Source organism: Chrysemys picta, chromosome 4 (genome assembly GCF_011386835.1).
Source record: "Chrysemys picta bellii isolate R12L10 chromosome 4, ASM1138683v2, whole genome shotgun sequence".
In the NCBI taxonomy this organism is placed as follows: domain Eukaryota; kingdom Metazoa; phylum Chordata; order Testudines; family Emydidae; genus Chrysemys; species Chrysemys picta.
Genome location: NC_088794.1, coordinates 62,623,481 through 62,643,883, shown reverse-complemented (window position 1 = coordinate 62,643,883; position 20,403 = coordinate 62,623,481). Strand labels below are relative to the sequence as shown.

Sequence of the window (20,403 nt, the reverse complement as noted above, 5' to 3'; positions counted from 1 at the left end):
TGCTCCTGGAAGTGCTGTCCTCCGTCACCTGGGCACGCCCCACCTCTGCAATGGCATTAGAGAGCACTGGGCACACTGGGCCATCAGTGGGGGTGTGTTTCATGCTCTGCCCCCAGCTCAGTGCTAGGACATGCTGTTCCTGATGCAGGCACTGCTGGCAGAAGCCGGACGCAGCCTGGAGGAAGCTGTTAAAGGCAATGGTTCTGACTCTCTTGGGAACGCTGTGGGGCTGGCCTGGCATTAGAAGGAGGCTGGATGCTTTGCAGGCAAGGCCTTGACCTGCACTCCTTATCCCTGGTGTGAGCCGTGGACAGGGGCAGGACCAGGTATATCAAACTGCAAATAAGGAGGCCTTTAGGACCCAGAAATCTTGATGATCTCCAAGCTGCCGGCTGCCTCTCACCCTTCACTGCAGTGGCTCTGTGCATCATCTCCAGTGGAGGAGCATCAGCTGAGAGGTCCCCAGTACTCTGGCAAGCTGCACAGGGAAAGGTAGGAGCTGATGCCTGGATTGGGGACAGGAGAGGGCTGGGTCCGGCTAGGCTGCAGCATTTCTCTCTGCATCCCCAGGTATCTGGAGTGTCTCAGTCGATGGGAGAAACGCACAGAGCCAAGTCCAGTCTCCTGACTGAAACCTCAAGGAGCTGGAGCGGAACCGGAGCTGGGCACCCGAGCTCTGGCCACCAGGGACTCCAGGATCCATTTTAATGGAGGGGCGAGGACCTGAGCTGGGCGGAGGCAGCCCTTCAGAGGGTCACGCTGGAAGCCAGTTCAGCAGCACCAGGGCGAAGGAATGAGCAGGGCCAGGCTGGATTTCGCTCTGCTCGCCTAGCCTGGCTCTCTTCCCTTCCGCCCCTGGCCGGGGCCTGCTGGCAGGATGCTGGGGCTCGCTGCGCAGGTGGAAAGCACAGGGTAAGAATCCTGCCCCCTGCAAGGGGAAGGGCGCGTGGACAGAAGTGAAGGGTCTAGTGGGAGGCTGTGGGGGCAGCCTGAGCAGGAACAGGGGAGGAGGGTCACCCTTGGATTGATCAGGTTGGCTCATGCAAACTGGGCACAGCATCACGGTGGGCATCCGCTGGGTAGAGAGCAGCCTGCCTAGGGGCCTGGGCGAGTAAAGCATCCTGTGTTCAGGGGCTGATCGGGATCAAGATCGGAGCAGTGAGAGTGGAGGGAGCTGGGGGTGGGCAGGGGAAAGAGAACACAGAACACACCAGCCAGCCATCTCGCCCTGTACCCTGCATCTCATGGTGCCCAACACCAGATGCTGCAGATGAAGGATAATGTTGTAATACCATTCCCCCAGAAGGGGGTTCTTCCTGACCCCCAACTGGCAATCAGCTGGCACCCTGAAGCACAAGAACTGATAGACCTCTGATCCCAATCAGTACCGCTACAGCCATGGTGCCTGTGGGTGTGACTCCAGTGAGTTCGCTGTAGTTGCACCTGCTCCGGCTAGGGCTGAGCATTCCCCAGTGTTATTATCCCAGTGCCTTTGCCTTGCCTGTCCCACAGCGCTATGCCTCAGGAATATGCACCAGTGTCGGGTGGGTCGGGCGGGGGAGAGATTTGCTGAATTTGAACAGGTTTCATCTGCTAGGAAAGGTGCTTGGTGACAGAGTTGCCCATTTACTACCATGCTGCTCCTCTGGGGGGGAACGGGCTCCTGAGGGCTGGTGGACGTCCTCCATTGTCATGGGTGGCTACATGGACTGGGGGAGAAGCTCCCAGCGTGGATCACACAAAGGTAGAGCTGCCTCGCAGTCTTTGTGATCTGGATTGCATGCACTTCCCCTTACTCCCTGCTTTGTGCCAGCTACACCCTGCAAATGCCAGCACTGAGTGCCCGCAGCCCCAGTAGGAAACTGCAATGGCCCATTTGTGCTGAGATCCCATTTACTGTTGTGAACTAAACACGGCTGGGCTAGGTGAGTCATTCAGTAGGGGGCTAACTCCACTGCTCCAGCATGGCCCTTGGGGGCAATGGACGGTAAGGAGCATTATGAGTGGAGTCCGTGCTGACCCCAATGCCACAGTATGGTGCTAGGTGTTGTGTTGCTGCTAGAAGTACTGTGGGTGAGTCAATGGGGGCGCTCTTCCCTCTGAGTCAGGGCTGACCCCAATTCTTCAGCCTACTGTTAGTGGGTGCTGTGCCCCACTTCTCATTTATGCTCTAGCCCCTTTACATTGCGGAGTAAATTACTCCCAATTTCAGATCCCTTCCCACTGCCAGAGTAGTACTGGGAAGACTTATGTTGCTGAGAGTTAGGCCTGACATTTTTAATCGGCAATAACATTAATTGTACAGTATCCAACCATCCTTTTTTCCAAGTCAATCCTACGGTGCAAGCCAGGCAGTGCGTTGCTGTTTCCCCATTTAGGGATGCTTGACTGATCAGCAGATTTCTGAGCCGGTAACAGCTGTATTACAGTAACTCCTCACTTAAAGTCGTCCTGGTTAACATTGTTTCGTTATTAGGTTGCTGATCTATTACAGAACATACTCATTTAAAGTCGTGAAATGTTCTGTTATAAGGTAGTTTGGCTCACCCTGCTCCGCCCGCCCAGCGCTCCTGCCAGGGAGCGGTGTCAGGGTGCGGGGGCTTGCCCCGTTCCACCCGCCCGGTGTTCCAGCCTGGGAGTGGGCAAGCCCCTGTCCCCACTCCCCGGCAGGAGTGCCAGGTGGGCGGAAGAGGGCCAGCCCCCATGCCCCAACCCCGCTCCCTGTCTGGAATGCCAGGTGGGCGGAGTGGGACAAGCCCCAGCGCCCCAACCCCACTCCCCGGGAAGAGCACTGGGTGGGCGGAGCAGGGCAAGCCCTCATGCCCCGACCCTGCCCCTGCCTCAACCAAGCTTCACAATCATCATTGGTGATACAGTATTAAATTGTTTGTTTAAAATTATTTAAAACTTATACAGGATACGTATATAATGTCTTTTGTCTGGTGAAAAAAAATTCCCTGGAACCTAACCCCCCCCATTTACATTAGTTCTTATAGGGAAATTGGATTCGCTTAACATTGTTTCACTTAAAGTAGCATTTTTCAGGAACATAACTACAGCGTTAAGCGAGGAGTTACTCTACTGATTTCCATCAGTGGTCAATATAGATATTGACTATTCAGACGGCTGCAAATGTTGTTGCTGTTTGCTGAAATGTTGCCCTGTCTGTTCTTTCCCTGTAGGTGCCCTCCTCCCCAGGTGCTGCTTTCAGCAGATCCATTAACCACTACTTCACCTGTTGGGGAGTTTTCCATCAGAGCAATTCCGTGTTTAGGAATCAAATTTAGGGCCAGATCTTCAGCCTTAGTTCCATTGGAGTCTATGGAGCAAAGCCAATGATCACCAGCTGAGGATCTGGTATGTCTGAGCTCTCCCACACCATTAGATTCAGGATACATAGCTCTGCTGAAGCTGCCATCTGAGCACCCAGAACTAGATCTGTGTGGAGAATGGGAATTCTGTGCTGCAAAGGATTTTGAGATTTCAAAATCTGGCTTCATTCTGAATCCGAGTGAAAACTGAACATTTTGAAATTCTCCACTCAGGAAAATTCTGAAAAGAAATTCATTTCCAGTCCCTTGTGCTTCAATTTTTTTTTTCAACTTTGTGTGATGTTAGAATATCGTACCAACCAAAATCAGCGAAAATGAAAAGTTATTTAAAAACAAAATATTGAAATGTTTTGTTCTAAAAATGTCAAAATGGAACATTGCAACATTGCTGCAACTCCTCCTACCCAATAAAATTGCAGCAAAATTGACCAGATTTCACAGAGTGTTTCAATTTCAATGGAAGTGCATTTTCCCAGGGAATATGATTCCATCAAAGTTCCTTCAACTGGCTCTCCCCAGACCCTTTGGTGTCACATGTGTTTCCACAGCTGGTGGCAATAAGTTCCCTTCTAAGCTTGAGGCTTAGCCCATGTCTACACTACTGGTGCTGCGGTGACATAGCTATGACGCTGTAGCACCGTGGTGTAGATGGTTCCTACGGCAACGGAAGTGGTTTTCCCATCACTGTAGAAAATTCACCTTTCCAAGTGGCGGTAGCTACATGGATGGAAGCATTCTCCTGCCGACCTAGCCACATCTAGACTGGAGGGTTTTCCACACCCCTGAGCAAAGTCACTATGTCAATCAGTGTTAAGTTTAGACCAGGCATTGAAGTTCGGTTTTTTTTTTTCCATTTTGGCTAATTTCATCAAGCTGCATGTGCCTGGTGCACTATTTTAGGTTGGGTGCATGCTGACAAGTTGTATTCCATCACTACATTGATCAGGGATGTGAAAAACCCACCCCTGAGCATGGGAGCTATGCCAACTAAAGCCCCAGTGCAGATGCAGCTCCGTCGGTGGAAGAGGGTCTCCATTGACATAGCTAGCTTTGTTCGGAGAGGTGGCGTTCCTAAGTGACAGAAATCCCCCTTCCGGCAGCATAGGCTGCGGCTATGCTATGGGATTATGGCAGTCTGGCCTCCATAGTGTAGATATACCCTGATGCTGGTGTCACAAGGTGAGGTGGCTCTTCAAGGCCTGGTCTACACTAAAAAGTTAAGTTGATCCGGCTAAGTTACCCAGGGGTGGGAAAAATCCACACACACACCCCCGAGTGATGTAGTCAGCTGACCTGACCCCCAGTGTAGACAGTAGTAGGGCAACAGAAGAATTCATCCGCTCTCGCCTCTCAGGGAGGTGGATTCCTACTCCAGCTGGCAAGCCCCTCTCATGGCTGAAGTGAGTGGCTACACTGTTGTGCTTGTGCCACTGTAGCAGTTTGTGTAGATGTGAAGCTGGGGCCCAGCCCACCTTCCCAGGTGGAGGGAATAAGTCCTGGGGTTTAGGGTTTACAGTGGACTTGAAGTTGAACCCAGAAGAGGTGGGCTTAGCTGGAGGGCTAAGTCACTAGTGACCTGACAGCACTGGGAGCTGATGAATGACTGACACTAAGGGGAAAGTGAGGCAGAGTCTGATGCTGGGTTTGGAGAACGCCTGCTATAACTGGATTATCCCATATGACCCATTGATTGGAACTGCTGTTATATTCAGAGGGGTAGCATGCAAGTAAGCCATACTTATTACAGAGATGTGTAAGGTGCCCAGCACTGTGATTCTCAGTGATACTGAGGCTCATTTATGAAGCTCTAGCAGCAAGATGCACTGGTAGAAATAACTGTATCAAGTATGGGGCACTGAAGAATCGGATCCCCTGAGTCCTGTGGGGTTTTATACCTCTCAGAAAATGGGCTCTGATCTCTGTTGTGAGCATGAAAGATCTTAGCGTGCTTTCTCCCAAAAGTAAGGATGTGAACCTGATGTCCTGGCCAAATTCCAGGTTAGGTAATTACATTCGGATGGCCTAAATTCCCCTTGTAGTTTCAAGTGGATATGGTCTTCTTCACTCTCTGTGCTCAGCAACGGGGCAGTGTTGTGGTGTGCTGTTAAACAGCTGCTGTGCTCCACTCCAGAAGTGTTTGCATTTCAACTGTGAGCAAAGTGATTCCTACCTAGCTAAAGCCTGTGAAATACTTTAGCATTCCCTTGGGATGGAAGGTGCTGTGTGATTGTAAGGTACTAGTTTACCATCTGACAGGGGAACAATCCCAACTCCTGTCCTTTCAGGGAGGTTATTTTTCTGGTATACTTTGTAAACTGGGCGGAGGCTCCACAGGGGACACTTCCACTCCCTGTGTGAGGACAACACCAGCCAGTTTCTGAGTGACAGGAAACTCCCAAACGCTGGGATGGCCAGGAACAGGAACCCGCTGACATACACAAGCCCATGAAATATGCTAGACCTCTGATAATGGGGGACTCCCAAGATTCACTGCTTCCCTGAGAATGGTAGGCAGGGGGTATGGAACACCCTACGCCCCCAATAATGAGGCTACCTCTCAAATATAATGGATGCCTAAGAAACAGGAGATCCCCTAGAATACGCTGAACATCCCCAACATCACAGACCCCCGGCAATACACTGAAGGCTCATACACCAGGGAATCCCAAGCACTCTGAAACATACAGGCCCCTTGGACGAGATCTGGCGAGCTCAGGCGCAGACCCAGCTGGCACAGCGGCCAGTGAGAGCTGGAGCCACAGGGCTAGGACCTGGTGTAAATCCACTTTGCTCCAGTGATCAATATAGAGCTATGGCCCTTCAGTGGAGTGGTGCTGATTACACCAGCTGAGAATCTTGGACAATTTCAGGGCTAGCTGAGAGCAGGGAGGTGGGGATGGCCGGAGGAGGTTGATGGGGCATCAGCCACCATGAGCTGGAAACACCACTGGCCCTCTGTGGATGGTTTCTTTCTGTGGGTGAGCATAGCTCAACCTTCCTCTGCCTTTCCTGGGATCTGGGGTATGGAACAGCCACGCACTATTCTGAGGCAGCCCTGAGGCTCCCAGTGCGACGGGTTGGTGGAGAATCCTGAAAGAACCCGAAACTCCTATGACATTGTTGCAGAGTCAGCAGGCCCCGCTGGTGAGGTGAAAGAAATGTAGGGACCTGGGGATCACCAGACTGGATCAGACTGAGGGCCCATCTAGTCCAGGATCCTTTCTGGGACAGTGACCAGCACCAGCTGCTTCAGAGGAAGGTGCAGGCAGGGCCGGCTATAGGCACCAGCGTTCCAAGCATGGGCTTGGGGCGGCACTTTTCAAGGGGTGGCATTCCGGCCCTTTGGGACGGCACCTTTGCTTCAGCGGCGGCACTCCGGGTTTTGTGTTGTTGTTTTTTGAGGCGGCACTTGGCACTCCGGATTTTTTTTTTTGCTTGGGGTGGCAAAAAACCTGGAGCTGGTCCTGGGTGCAGGAAACCCACAGTAATAGGCAGGCATGGGGCAATATGCCCCCCCACCCGCCCCGGGAAAATCTCGCCCATTCCCTAATAATGATAAAGGGTTTACCCCGTCCATTTTGGGATCTTAGGAGATACCCCTGGAGTTGGAAACCAGGGTCCAAAGCTGGGAGGAGCCCTTGGAGCAGCAGAGGGGCTGGAATCCTCCCAAACTCAAAGTGGTTTCATGGATTAGCAGCATCAGATAGGACCCTGGGGGGCAGAACCTGACCACTGTCCTCGGTGTGTACTCAGATCTGCGTCCCTGATTCAGCAAAGCACTTACGAACATGCTTGAGTGTACGCATGTGCTCCAGTGTGTCCGTCCTTTCAGCAAAATTCCCATTGTCAGCACAAGCCCAGGGTTTGGCCCTGGCTCTCGGCTTAGCCGATGCAGTGATTAACGTGGAATTACATTTCTTTGTAGGTGCTAAGCTTTGCTGCGGAAAAGCGAGCAGCAAGATGAGATACCAGGAGGGCTGAAAACAGGTGGGAGACCCTTAGCCAGCGCACAGCCCCATCTGCAATCCCATGGCCTTTCTGGACCAGAAGGCATCACTCACCCAAGCACAATCCAGCAGGACAGAGACAAGGGTGCGAAATTCGGTGCAGCTGAGCAGCAGGATGGCCAGTGTAACCCAGCGGCATCGGGAAGTGTAAATGCCCTTGGAGCATGGACTTGTCCTCTGGGGCTTGGCAGCTGGTGAAGGAGCCAGCCAGAATGTGAGTCTGTTGACTGGGATTGCTCCCTCTCCACTGGCTAATTCTCTCGGATTACTCTAGGGGACCCAGAATAGGATGGATGATGGACCTGTGAGGGGAGGTGCCGTGGGCGTCGACACCAGTCTCCATGGAGCCTTCACTCCCTACACAGTGGGCGTGGAATTCCTCCAGGCCTGGAAGACTGCTCCATATGTCCCAGAGCACCATGCATCCCAATTCCACCCTAGACACCAAGACCAGGGACGTGGCCTCAGAATCCATTGGGCTCTTCTTCATGCTCTTGATTGACCTGACGGCCATTGTAGGCAATGTGGCCGTGATGATCGTCATCATCAAGACACCAGCACTGAGGAAGTTTGTCTTTGTTTTCCACCTCTGTCTGGTGGACCTCTTGGCAGCCCTGACCCTCATGCCTCTGGCCATGCTGTCCAGCTCCGCCTTCTTCAACAGCACCATCTTCGGCGAGGCCATGTGCCGTGTCTACCTCTTCCTGAGTGTCTGCTTCATCAGCATGTGCATCCTCTCCATCTCGGCCATCAACGTGGAGCGCTACTACTATGTGGTGCACCCCATGCGCTATGAGGTCAAGATGACCGTTGGCCTGGTGGTCTGTGTCCTGGTGGGGGTGTGGATCAAGGCAGTGGTCATGTCCGTCATCCCTGTCCTGGGCTGGCTCTCCCTGGATCGTTTCAGCACCTCCCCAGCCTACAGCGGCCGGAGCTGCTCACTGCAGTGGAGCCAGAGCTCCTACTGCAAGTTCTTTGTGGTTTTCTTTGCCATCTTCTACTTCCTCCTGCCTGTCCTGATCATCCTAGTGGTCTACTGTAGCATGTTCAAGGTGGCCAGGGTGGCTGCCATGCACCATGGCCCACTCCCCACCTGGATGGATACACCGCGGCAGCGATCAGAATCCCTCAGTAGCAGGTCCACCATGGTGACCAGCTCGGGTGCCCCTCGGACTACCCCTCAGAGGACGTTTGGGGGTGGGAAGGCTGCTATCATTCTCCTAGCAGTTGGAGGGCAGTTCCTCTTCTGCTGGATGCCCTATTTCTCCTTCCATCTCTATTCGGCTCTGAGCTCTCAGTCCTTCCCTGGCCGGCAGGTGGAGAGTGTAGTCACCTGGATTGGCTACTTTTGCTTCACTTCCAACCCTTTCTTTTACGGGTGCCTCAACCGGCAGATCCGTGGGGAGCTCAGCAGGCACCTCACATGCTTCTTCAAGCAGCCGCCAGAGGAGGACCTCCGGCTGCCCAGCCGCGAAGGCTCCATCGAGGAGAACTTCTTGCAGTTCCTGCAGGGGACAGGCTGCAACACAGAGAGCAGGAACGTTCTTGCCCACCCCTCTCCCAAAAGGGAGCCGCCCGGCGTCGATTTCCGAATCCCCGGGCAGATTGCAGAGGAGACCTCGGAGTTCCTCGACCAGCACATCATGGTCTCCGACAGCTACATTCAGGCCGTGCCCAAGCCCGAGCTGTAGCAGACCTTTGCACTTGACAACCTAGTCTTTCTGACGTGTGGAATAATGCAGAACCCCCAGCTGTCGACAGGGCATGATTTCCTAATAAACACAACCATGGCGACTGACGCGTCCTCCCTCCACCTGAGCGCCTACGCTGACAAGCAGCTGGTTCTGGTGGCTGAGTCATTTTGGCTGGCTAAGATCAATATCGTAGCATTTCTATGATTTGTCCCTTTTCCATTTGGAGCAGAAACAGCCTCTTGGGTTAAAAATTCCCTGGAATTTCCTATTTGTCCCTTGTAAGTTTCCAAAAGGCCCTGGCTCAGATGTGAGGGGCTGGGCTAGCTGATCTCTCGAGGTCCCTTCCAGCTCTATGTTTCTATGAGTCTATGAAAAGAGCATTGATTTTTTAATCTCTAATTCAATATCCTCTAAACCCTTTATGATCTGATTCCTACCCTTCAACTGTGTCGTGTCCCTAGCCTCTGTTCATCAGAGGGTGGAGATGGATGGCAGGAGAGAGATCACTTGATCATTGCCTGTTAGGTTCACTCCCTCTGGCATTGGCCACTGTCGGCAGACAGGATACTGGGCTGGATGGACCTTTGGTCTGACCCAGTGTGGCCGTTCTTATGTTATGTTCTTAACTGCGTGAACCTACCTCCATCCCAGTTAAGGTTACCACCTTGGTCATATTTTAAAAATGGACACTCCAGCAGGAATGCCAGAACCTCCCCTGCCCTGCCTCTTCCCCCCAAGGCCCCACCCCTGCTCTGCCTCTTCCCCCCAAACCCTGCCCCTGCCCTCCTCTGCCCCCATTCCCTCCTCTTTCTCCCTCCCTCCCATCGCTCACTGCTTTTCCCCTCCCACCTTCCCCCTGCCTCCCCAAGGGTCAGGAGGGACTCGCCTGCAGAGCTCGGAATAGAATAGAAGATCACGGTTGGAAGGGACCTCAGGAGGTCATCTAGTCCAGCCCCCTGCTCAAAGCAGGACCAATCCCCAACTAAATCATCCCAGCCAGGGCTTTGTCAAGCCTGACCTTAAGCTTCAGAATGGGAGCTTCAGCCACCTGCGACACAGGTAGGAGGCGGCCCCGGCTGAGTAGGGGCTGGTGCAGGTGATGACCCAGCGCCTCCCCCGCCCACAGTAACCAGACTTTGGGTGTCCAGTCAGTAGTTCTGACTGGACACCATCAGGTCCCCTTTTCTACTGGACTTTCTGGTCGAAAACTGAGCACCTCGCCACCCTAATCTCAGTAGGAAAAGGGAGACCGCTGGGATCCCCGCCACCATGCCGCTTCCCTGATTTGACCCCACTGAGATCCCTTCGGGGAGGAGGGAGAGCACAAGCTTGGGCCAGGACGCTCCTGGCTGGGCCTTGGACAAGGCATGGCGGAGCCACGTGTCTGTGGAAGGAGCAGGTGGAGACTCAGACGAACCCGTTCAAGAGAATGTAGCTGAACTAGTGACCTTTGATCAGGCCATGAGACAAGGGTTTCCTAGGAGCCAGCCCCATCTCCTCCCACCCAGCCCCCAGACTCCAACACAGCCTCCCACCAGGCATGCCCTGAACCTAGCACAGGCTCCAGCACAATCTCCCTCCCTATCCCATGGTCTTCCAGCAACCCCTCCCCAGCTTGGCCCAGGCTCCTTGCTCTGTCTCAAGCTCCTCCAAAGTGCTGCTGGACTGATGACACCTGCCCAGCAGGAGGTGGGCTGTGGGTCTCTTCCCCCCTCCCCAGCACCTCAAGTGCTGGGCCCTACGCTCCCCGCAACCCGCACTCTTCTCCCACCCTGTCCCGCAGTGCTGCTCCATGGCCTGGGATTGGATCCCCTGCCCCTGAACCCAAGGGGAGCCCCTGCCCATGCATGGCCCAGCTCAGACACCAGATACAGCCTTCGCCCCAGAGAACAGAGCTGCTGCTAGATGGGAGGCCGTGCCCCAGGGCAGGCTGTCCCGGGCGCTGGGTAGGGGGAAGGGAACAGTGATAGTGATTTGTTTGTATTGACATTAATCATCTTTTCCCTTCCAGAACCGCCCCCTCTGGTCTGTCTGCCTGTGGCAGAGGGGACTCTAACGCAAGGAGCCCATGTGATGCGTGAGTGGGGCAGCCGCAGGGCTAAGTCATCCCCGCTGGTTGGTCCCCTCATGGGATCTTTGATCACTGGCAGAGACTTAGGAACCGTGATCAGAGCCAGGCTGAACCTGAGCCTTCGCCCATCACACGGCTCAAGGTAGGGGCGAGGTGGGATCCAAGCTGCATTTATCCAAACACCTTATCTGCTTGGGTCTGGCCCTGCCCCTCTCTGTCAAACAAAACGGGGGGGCGGGGCGGGGGAGGGTTTGAGTCTGGCAAGACCTCAGTGGTCAAACTTTGGGCTTGCTGAACAAGGGAGCGGTTCCGATCCCGGTCCTATTTATTTGACCCCACCCCCGCCCCCAGGCAATTCAGTGCAGGGCGATGGGGCAGGGGGAGGGGAGAGGGGTTCTGGTTTTGTCTCATCTCAGCTCTTGAGAGCCAGAGAGGAGAATGGCATTCACATCTCAGCCCGTGAACAAAGATCTGCTCAGTCAACCAGCCTCAGCCTGCTGGGATCCCTGGCAAAACTGCCCTGGGGCATGGACAGAACGGGGACAGAGCCCCATGTAATCAGCAAGCCTTTCCCAGCTGGGCTGGAGAATGGGAAATAGCCAGGAGAAGAGGCCCAGCCACCTTTGCCATGGGATTATGCACTAACCTCAGCTGGGGGGTATCCTGATCTCAGAGCCTGCAGGGGCTCGCTCTGGCTGGGAGCGCTCTCTCCAGGCGGGTCCTGTGCGCTAAGCTGGCGAGCCAGCACACCCAGCTGAGCAGAACCGTCTGAGCTCCGTCACCGCTTCCCGAGGGCTAGGACTCTCGAGGATGTTCATGTAGGACGGTTTCAACCTGGAGCACCAAATAAAACTCTTTATTATGAAACATGGCTCCCTGCCTGCGTGGGACCTGGTGGGCTCCGAGCCCTGCTGCTCAGAACAAAGGGTCCTGAACAGGACACCAGGAATGTCATCCTGCTCCGATGGGGCTTTTAGCTGTGGCCAGGTGGGTCTTGCTCTAATGGAAACTAGTCTCTCTCTCTCCTGGCCTTGTCAGCTGTAGCTGAGCTCAGGACAGGGCAGAGTCAGTGATTTCAACACAGGGCTCTGGTCACAAATCCGGAGTCAGGTGAACTGCATTCTGTGCCCCATGTGACCTTGGGTCCGTAACAGGCCAAGAGCCCCCCAAGTGGGCATGAAGCTAGATTCCCAAATCCACATTGAGGCACTTAAGGAAGCAGCCTGGTTGTCCCATGGTACTGAGTGCCCAGCAGCTCCCCTTGACCCCCATTCGAGCTTTGGGTGCTCAGCACCTGAGAAAATTAGGCTCAAGACTGCTCCATGCCTCAGTTTCCTCCTTTGCGGACCAAGGATGAGGATACTGACCTGCCTCGCCACAGGCTCGGAGCCTGAACTCAGATGCAATGCTTGGGTAGAGCAGGCTGGCAGAGCAAGGAGCACTCTGTCAACTGGGGCCGTTTCTCCAGAGATCTCAAAGCACGTCACAGAGGTGGGTGAGTGCTAGTACCGGCCCCGTTACAGCTGGGGCAGCGAAGACACAGAATTGGTGACGTGACAGTGAGCTCATAGCAGAGCTGAGAATGGGACTCAGGAGTGCTGCCTCCTCATCCATTCACCTAGCTGCCTATGTGCAGGACCCTGGCGGGCAGAGGGCTGCTAGTGGGCTGTGAGCTCTGGCCCTTGCTCTTCCTGGAGCAGTGGGACTCAGGCAGGCTGCTGGGCTCCCCTGAGACTACCCCACTGAAATGTGCCAGGGGCTAGAGCTCCAGGGCAGAGGAAGAGCTGCAGCCCTTCGCCCAGATTCACAAAGGGACTTAGGTGCCTCCATAGGCATGCACAGACCTGCCCGAGTCCTGGCACTGTCCCACAGCGAATGAGCTGCTCAGAGCCCTGGCAGGATTCTCAGACTAGGCATTCCCCACCTAGCTCACCTGCAGGCACTTGACCCAGACCCTTCCCCAGCCTAGCTGAGGGCCTGAACCACTGGGCTCTACTGTCAGTCTCTGGCCCAGTGAACACTATTTATACTCAGTGGAGCAGCAGACAGCCCCCGCCCAGTGTACCCTGAGGATTGGGGCACTCGCCAGCCAGCTGGCAGACGCAAGTTGGGCTCAAGTCCCAGCTTCCAATCAAGCAGAGATGAGACTTGAAGACAGGTGAGTGCCCAGGCTGGAACGGGGTGGGGTCTCTGCTTATTCCTAAGAAAGGCTTGACTTGCTGGCATGTTTAACTCCCGGAGGGAGCTCCAGCTGGGGATCTGGAGCAGAGAGGGGCTCCTCCCTTTGGCTCCTCAGTCAAGCACCCAAGGCCCAGATGAATTGGAAGTGTGAATCTGGGCTTAAGCCCTGCCCCTCCCCTCTGCATGTCAGCTGGCTTAGGCAGTTCCCCGCTCAGCGTGCTAGTTTCTGAGGCTCCCTCCCCAAGCACTCGTTCAGGGAATCTGGGGGCTGTGACTCACAGGGCAACTAGGAGCTAGGTCCTGCCTTCGGAAGGGGAGTTTGGCAACTGGCATCTGCACGCTTGGTAGCCAGTGTCCAATAGCCACAAACAGGATAATCATGAGGGAAGGCAGTAGTGTCTAGTGGTTAGAGCAGGGGAACGCTGCCTGAGTCTTTCTGGGTGAGTCATGGCCCTCTCTGTGTCTTTGTAACAATGGGCAGTGCCACTACAGGGGCCTCGGCTGTAATAGCTGGGTCTCGTTTTGGGCATTGGGCTGTGATACAGGCGGTTGGACAGTGATGTGGGGGTCCCCTCTGGCCTGGAGTGCCATCACCCTAAGAACTTTATGACTCATTTACACTCCTCCCCAGAGTGGTGTGCGATTCAGCCAGTTGGTCTAGCACCCAGGAGTGACATGGGTGCTAATGAGTGTGAAGTGCTTTGAGATCCCCAGGAAACAGGCATTGGGCTGGTGCGAATGATTGTGACAGCCCAGGCCTGGGGATGCAGGACAGCTGTGTTCTAGCCATGGCTCTGCTACTGGCTCACTCTTCTGCGCCCTTCCCCCCTGTCCATGCTGTTTGAGGCAGGGGCTGTATGTGCAGCACCCAGCACGATGGGGCTGTTGCCTCGCTCAAGGCCTCCTTGTTTCTCTGTATGATGAATAATAACTCTAGGGAGCTGCAGGGCTTGAGTTGTGACTGTGTTGCACCAGCAGACGCACTGCCAGCAGAAGCCCTCCATGCCCAGCTGGGGATCCCAGAGGAGGAAGATGTCTGAGGGATGCAGCTTTCATCTCCTGTTGTTGGCTGCAGCCTGGGCAAGTGGCCTTTTCAAAAACCAATCTTTGCACATTTTTGCTAAGGGGGCCTCACATGGGGGTGGGGGCAGCTCCATCTGGGGGGCCTGAGTCCCATGTGTTCCACATACACCCCTGGAGCCTTTTGTTCTCCTCCCCAGGCTAGCCTTGCTGGGTCTCTCTGGTAGAAGGTGCCTCTGGCCCTAGTACATGGTCAGGTTCTGAGCCTCAAGGCACTGTGGTGCATGGTCAGGCTCTGAGGCACCTGGCTCAGTTCCTCCCCTCTGGGATCAGGCCCCCTGGCTGGGAATGCACTCAGCGAGCACGGTGTTTGCAGCCAGAAAGCTGAACCCCAACCGCCTTGTGATAGATCAAATGTCCTGGCAACCCTGCTCTTGGGATCCCTCCTGGGGAGTCTCTCTAGGGCCTGCAGGCCGAGCCACCCCACATACGAGTGAGTCCTTCCTGAATGGAGCATGGCTCTGGATGCACCAGCCCAGGCACTGTACACATACGCACGTGATCTCATGCACACACTCCCAGCACCTCCTGCACAGTCCATCCTCCCCACCTCCCTCTCGTTCTAGCAGCTCTAACCTTTCACGCTCTTCAGAGCCTCCCTGTGCGCGCTGGCTCACGCGCTCATCCCTTGGAGCCTGGAGCCTCCAGAAATAGCTCTGCTTTGAAGAGCACTTCCCCCACACCTGGGCAGGGCAGAGCACCTTGTGTCTTGCAATTGGTGCGATAAGCTGCTCTATGGGTAATGGAGAAGGGACATGGGAGCCACGCCAGCACCAGGCTCTGCAGGTGCAAGGGAGAGATGCTGGCCTCTCTCAAATCTGGATGGAGCAGCTTCTCTTGGGATGGCTGAGGAGTTTAGATCCTCTGCCCTTTCCTCCTCCCCTGGGGATCCTGGCTCAGACACGAAGGAAGGGTTGGCTCCTGTAATATAGGGGGGAGCTCCAACTGCACAGTCATTTGGTCCCTGGCTTTCCTAGCTGCTCTGACAGCCTGCCTTAGCCCTGCGTGGCCACAGCTCACTCTCCATCCCCATCTCGCCATGTGATATTCCTGCCTTGGGGACTGGAGTTTTGCTCATTCCTAGAGCAGGAGCAGCAAGAGCAAGACCCCCACCACTCCTGGCCCTCAGCACCTCCCTGCCATGGAGTGAGGGGGAGTCCGGCCAGGTCTGAGACTGCCGAGTGCCACAGGGAGGGTCCCTGAGCCCCCCAATGCATTTCATTAGCCCACAGACTGGAACCTACTGGATACAAGCCCATGGCCAGTCCCGCAAGCCCTGCAGCACCCCCGGGCTGTGTCCGATTGAGTTCAGTGAGGCTCGGGAGGGTGTAAGCCAGGGCTGGCATTGCCCCCTTGGGTGTAAAATGCATTTGAAACCCACCTCCCACTACCAGGGCTGCTGGCAGCTTTCTGAATCAGGGAGGAAATGGGAGTTAACCACTTCATTACTGAGCCTGCAGGAGCAAAAGGGATGTCAGGGCTGACCCCTGGGCCACTTACCTCCACTTTGCTGAAGCACAGGGTGGGCCAGCATCAGGTCAAGGGTTAAAACTAAACACCCCTCCCCTCCCCCCCCCAGTCCTTCACACATGGTTGTTGCTCCATATGCTGCCTAACCCCCTTCCGGTACTGACAAGGTGCAAACACAGGTTAAGTTCCTTCCCTCTCCCACCCTCCCCAACTCTCCTGCAGCCTCCAGCTCTCTCCTTCCGCTCTCTCCCTGGCTACCTGAACTGAAGGCCTCCCACAGCACTCCACCTGGCACACGCATCCCCAGCCAATAGGCCCCTCCTGGGCTGGGATTTTACTGGCCACAGCCAAACCGGTGGGTCTATGGTTAAGCCTCTACACAAATGCCTGGTTATCAGAGGGGCTGCGCACTTCCAGCTCCCATCCAGTTACACCAGCGATGCACCAGGCCCATTGTTGTGCACCCCTGAACGGCACCCCCCCTCTCTTGCCTCTGATGGAATCCAGAGACCGGCTTGGGGTTTTCTTCCAACGGTGCTGGGTGTTATGGAGAGTAACAGGCACAAGAGGGCAGTAGAATGCCCTTTTTGGTGACTTCTTTTTATTTGGTGAACAGATTGGGGAAGGCCAGTGGCAGCCACAATATTTCCTGTGTTTGGTGGCTGTTCTGGGAGCAGCTGCAAGAGTCCTCCTGTGTGGGGAAGAGACAGGGGCTGCGTTCTGTCCCCTAATGCGGAGCTGGGCGGGTTTATACATCAGGGCTGGGGAAGAGTTAGATGTTCTTGCCATCCTAGTTTGGCGGGCATACTCCATCAGTGCTAGCTATTGGCAAGGGGCATTGGGCTCCTTGCTTGGGCGAGCACGTGACTTGGGGGTGGGTAACAAAGAGCCGTTCGCCTCAAGGTCACTGACTGGAATGCACCCATTGGCAGTGACTCAGAGGTGCTGCTATCGCAGGGTGGTTCTTTTCCCCAGGAGAGGTGAGTTTGGTGAATCTCAGGCTGGCTCCCCACAGACAGGCGTCTTCATCACAAAAGTTGGCACTAGGCTTGGCACTAGTGGGTGGCAACCTCGGCACAGCCACCAAGGACTTAATAGAGACTGAATACACCTTTGGAGGGTGTCCTTTGGGTTAGGACCAGGGCCGGCTCCAGGTTTTTTGCTGCCCCAAGCAAAAAAAAAAAAAAAAAAAGGATGGAGTGCCGCCCCTTGAAAAGAGCCGCCCGCAAAGGGCCGGAATGCCGCTCCTTGAAAAGGGCCGCCCCAAGCACATGCTTGGAACGCTGGTGCCTAGAGCCGGCCCTGGTTAGGTCTGAGACATGTGAGCAGGGGGCACTGTGGGAGAGTAGCATGTCTTGAAACTGCCAGGGCATTGAGGAGCCCATTGCCAAGAGCTTTCAGGCTGGGCATCAAATTCATACCAAAAATATAAGAGTCCCTCCAAGATGTAACATCTGCAGCATGTTACCTGAACCCTCCACAAGTTTAAAAGTGGGAGAAGACAATTGTACCTTCTCTGGGCACATGGTCTCCACTGCCACCCCTGAGTCCTCCAGATGCATTTACAGCCTGCTCCCTCTTCACTGTTGGTAAGGACATGGCCGTGAGGGGTACCCTATAGGAGCTTAGCTAGACTGCCACAAATGGGGTCCTGCATAGCAGCCAATGTGCCGTCAGCCCCTGGTGCTGTTGGGAGGCTGGGCCCAGCACAAAGGCGAAAAAGTCCCCTCGTGGCAGCCCCGGGACAGCTGCTCTGGCTCTGCAGTAGTCTGCCCATCTTGTGCCGCCCAATCCAGCTTGGTCACTCCTTTCTGTTCACCCTTTTCAGGGCACATAGAATCCTGCAATGGAGTAGCACCATAGGTTAGGAGATGGGTCTTCAGGGTCTTCCTTTGCTCAGATTCTTCCCTGTTCATGGGGAGGGTTTATGTCCGCTTCATTCCCCCGACCTTGGGGTTGGCAGGGGAACCCAGGCCATGCCAGCCCTCTTCACCAGGTTCCAATCCAGGGCGGCAGCTAAGTCCTGTGCCCAAAGTGCTACTCTGCTGCCTCCCTGGGTCGCTTCCTCACCAGTCCCATTTCCCAATGATACAACAATAACCATCAAATATCTGGTTTCAGAGGGGTAGCTGTGTTAGTCGGAATCAGCAAAAACAACAAGGAGTCCTTGTGGCACCTTGGAGACTAACAAATTTATTTGGGCATAAGCTTTCGTGGGCTATATCCCACTTCATCAGATGCATGGAGTTAAAAATACAGTAGGGAGGTATAAATATACAGCACATGAAAAGATGGGAGTTGCCTTACCAAGTGGGGGGTCAGTGCTAACACGGCCAATTCAATCAGGGTGGATGTGGCCCATTCCCAATAGTTGACAAGAAGGTGTGAGTATCAACAGAGGGATAATTACTTTTTGTAGTGACCCAGCCACTCCCAGTTTTTATTCAGGCCTAATTTGATGGTGTCAAGTTTGCAAATTAATTCCAGTTCTGCAGTTTCTCATTGAAGTCTGTTTTTGAAGTTTTGTTGTTGAAGAATGGCCACTTTTAAGTCTGTCATTGAGTGTCCAGGGAGGTTGAAGTGCTCTCCTACTGGTTTTTGAATGTTACAATTCTTGATGTCTGATTTGTGTCCATTTGTTCTTTTGTGTAGAGACTGTCCGGTTTGACCAATGTATATGGCAGAGGGGCACAAGATGGGATATATATCGCATTGGTAGATGTGCAGGTGAACGAGCCCCTGATGTTGTGGCTGATGTGGTTAGGTCCTATGATGGTGTCCTTTGAATAGATATGCGGACAGAGTTGGTAACAGGGTTTGTTGCAGGGATTGGTTCCTGTGTTAGTGTTTCATGGTGTGGTGTGTAGTTGCTGGTGAGTATTTGCTTCAGGTTGGGGGGCTGTCTGTAAGCGAGGACTGGCCTGTCTCCAAAGGTCTGTGAGAGTGAGGGATTGTCCTCCAGGATAGGTTGTAGATCCTTGTTGTTTTTTTCATCAAATAACTGAAATCAAAGGTGAAGTCTCTGACCTCCTGAGTCTCTCCTTGGTCTGGGAAAGTCTCTACAGAGTCACAGGCAGCAGGGCCCCTGGTGTATTCCATCCGACAAGCTCAGGGCACAGGTCACTTAACCTCCACTGCCTACTAAATTGGCTTGCACTAATCCTGGGCCATCTGGGCCCTGAGCACCTGCTTACCCCCTTCCTTACCAGTGTGGGGTTTGTATACCCTTGTCACACACTCCAAAGGGAAACAAGTGAGGAGCACAATGAGCTGGGCAGACAAAGAGCAAGCAGCAGATGATGTTTTGTAGCTCAGAGCCCTACTTTGTGTTCAGTCCATAGCTCATGTTGGCGCCTCATGTAAAAGGGCTAATGCATATCCCTTGCCAGCTGTGTAGCTGGAGACTTCATAGATTCCAAGGCCAGAAGGGATCACTGTGATTGTCTCATCTGACCTCCTGTATAACACAGGCCGGAGAACTGCCCCCAAATAATTCCTAGATCAGAGCTTTTAGAAAAAATATAGCGTTACCCTATCTCCTAAATAAAAAAAGAGGACACTCCACGGGCCCTAGCCCCGCCCATTTCCCCACCCCTAGCCCCACTCAACTCCGCCCCTTCCCCACCCTAACTCCGCCCCCTCCTCCCTCCCACTCCCAGCCAGGGGGAAAGGGCTGCCCCAGTGCTACGGGCTTCAGGGTTTGCCGGGTAGCCCCCAGACCCTGCGCCCCCAGCCAGCGCTTCCCCAGTGCAGCTGGAGCCCGGGAGGGGAAGCGCCCAGCCGGGAGCGCAGGGTCTGGAGGCTGCCCGGCAAACCGTGAAGCCGGTAGCACTCGGGCTTTGGGCAGCCCCTATGCCTCCGGACCCTGCGCCCCCAGCCGGGCACTTCCCCTCCCGGGCTCCGGCGGCGCAGGGTCCGGAGGCACGGGGGCTGCCCGAAGCCGGTAGCGCTCGGACAGCCCGGCTCTTAAACAGAGCCGAAGAGGAGCAGAGCCTCCAGCCGCGGTGGCTCTGCGTAGCTTACACTGTGTAAGTTACACAGAGCCAAAGAGGGCGGGGAAGTGCCCGGCTGGGGGCGCAGGGTCTGGAGGCACGGGGGCTGCCCGAAGCCGGTAGCTCTCGGGCAGCCCGGCTCTTAAACAGAGCCGAAGAGTCGGGGAGGAGCAGAGCCGCCATTTTCCCGGACATGTTCGGCTTTTTGGCAATTCCCCCCGGACGGGGGTTTGACTGCCGAAAAGCCGGACATGTCCGTAAAAAAGAGGACGTATGGTAACCCTAAAAAATAGCCCATCTCAATTTAAAAATGGTCAGTGATAGAGACTCTACCATGACCCTTGGTAAATTGTTCCACTGGTTAATTGCCATGCACACAGCCTCCCACTGCTGCCCACAGGCCCTGCCATGCGATGGTGCCCTTCAGCACATAAGACTACAAGTCCCAATATGCAATGCGGCGGGGGCGTCTCCGGATAGATCCCAGCATGCAACGCTCTAAGCCCATGGGCTGAGCCTGATGGGTGTGTGTGCAGAACTACATTTCCCAGGGTGCGCCGCGCTCCCAAACGCGGC

General features: G+C 54.8%; 1 protein-coding gene across 2 annotated transcripts; it reads left to right on the top strand.

The window, feature by feature from the left end:
• The first annotated feature begins 156 nt into the window (after positions 1-156).
• GPR61 (G protein-coupled receptor 61) lies at positions 157-9,135 on the top strand. 2 transcript variants are annotated; one of them, XM_042861855.2, is made up of 3 exons: positions 157-492; positions 571-912; positions 7,258-9,135. In XM_042861855.2, the coding sequence occupies exon 3, from the start codon at positions 7,681-7,683 to the stop codon at positions 9,028-9,030; it is 1,350 nt and encodes a 449-aa protein (XP_042717789.1). In that variant the 5' UTR covers positions 157-492; positions 571-912; positions 7,258-7,680; the 3' UTR covers positions 9,031-9,135. The 2 variants fall into 2 exon arrangements, with proteins under 2 accessions (XP_042717789.1, XP_065448513.1); XM_065592441.1 differs by having other exon boundaries at positions 423-912.
• Positions 9,136-20,403: the final 11,268 nt, after the last annotated feature.

Bases quoted from the DNA above. Each gene is read 5' to 3' on its own strand.
- GPR61 (XM_042861855.2), top strand. From the start codon at position 7,681: ATGGAGCCTTCACTCCCTACACAGTGGGCGTGGAATTCCTCCAGGCCT.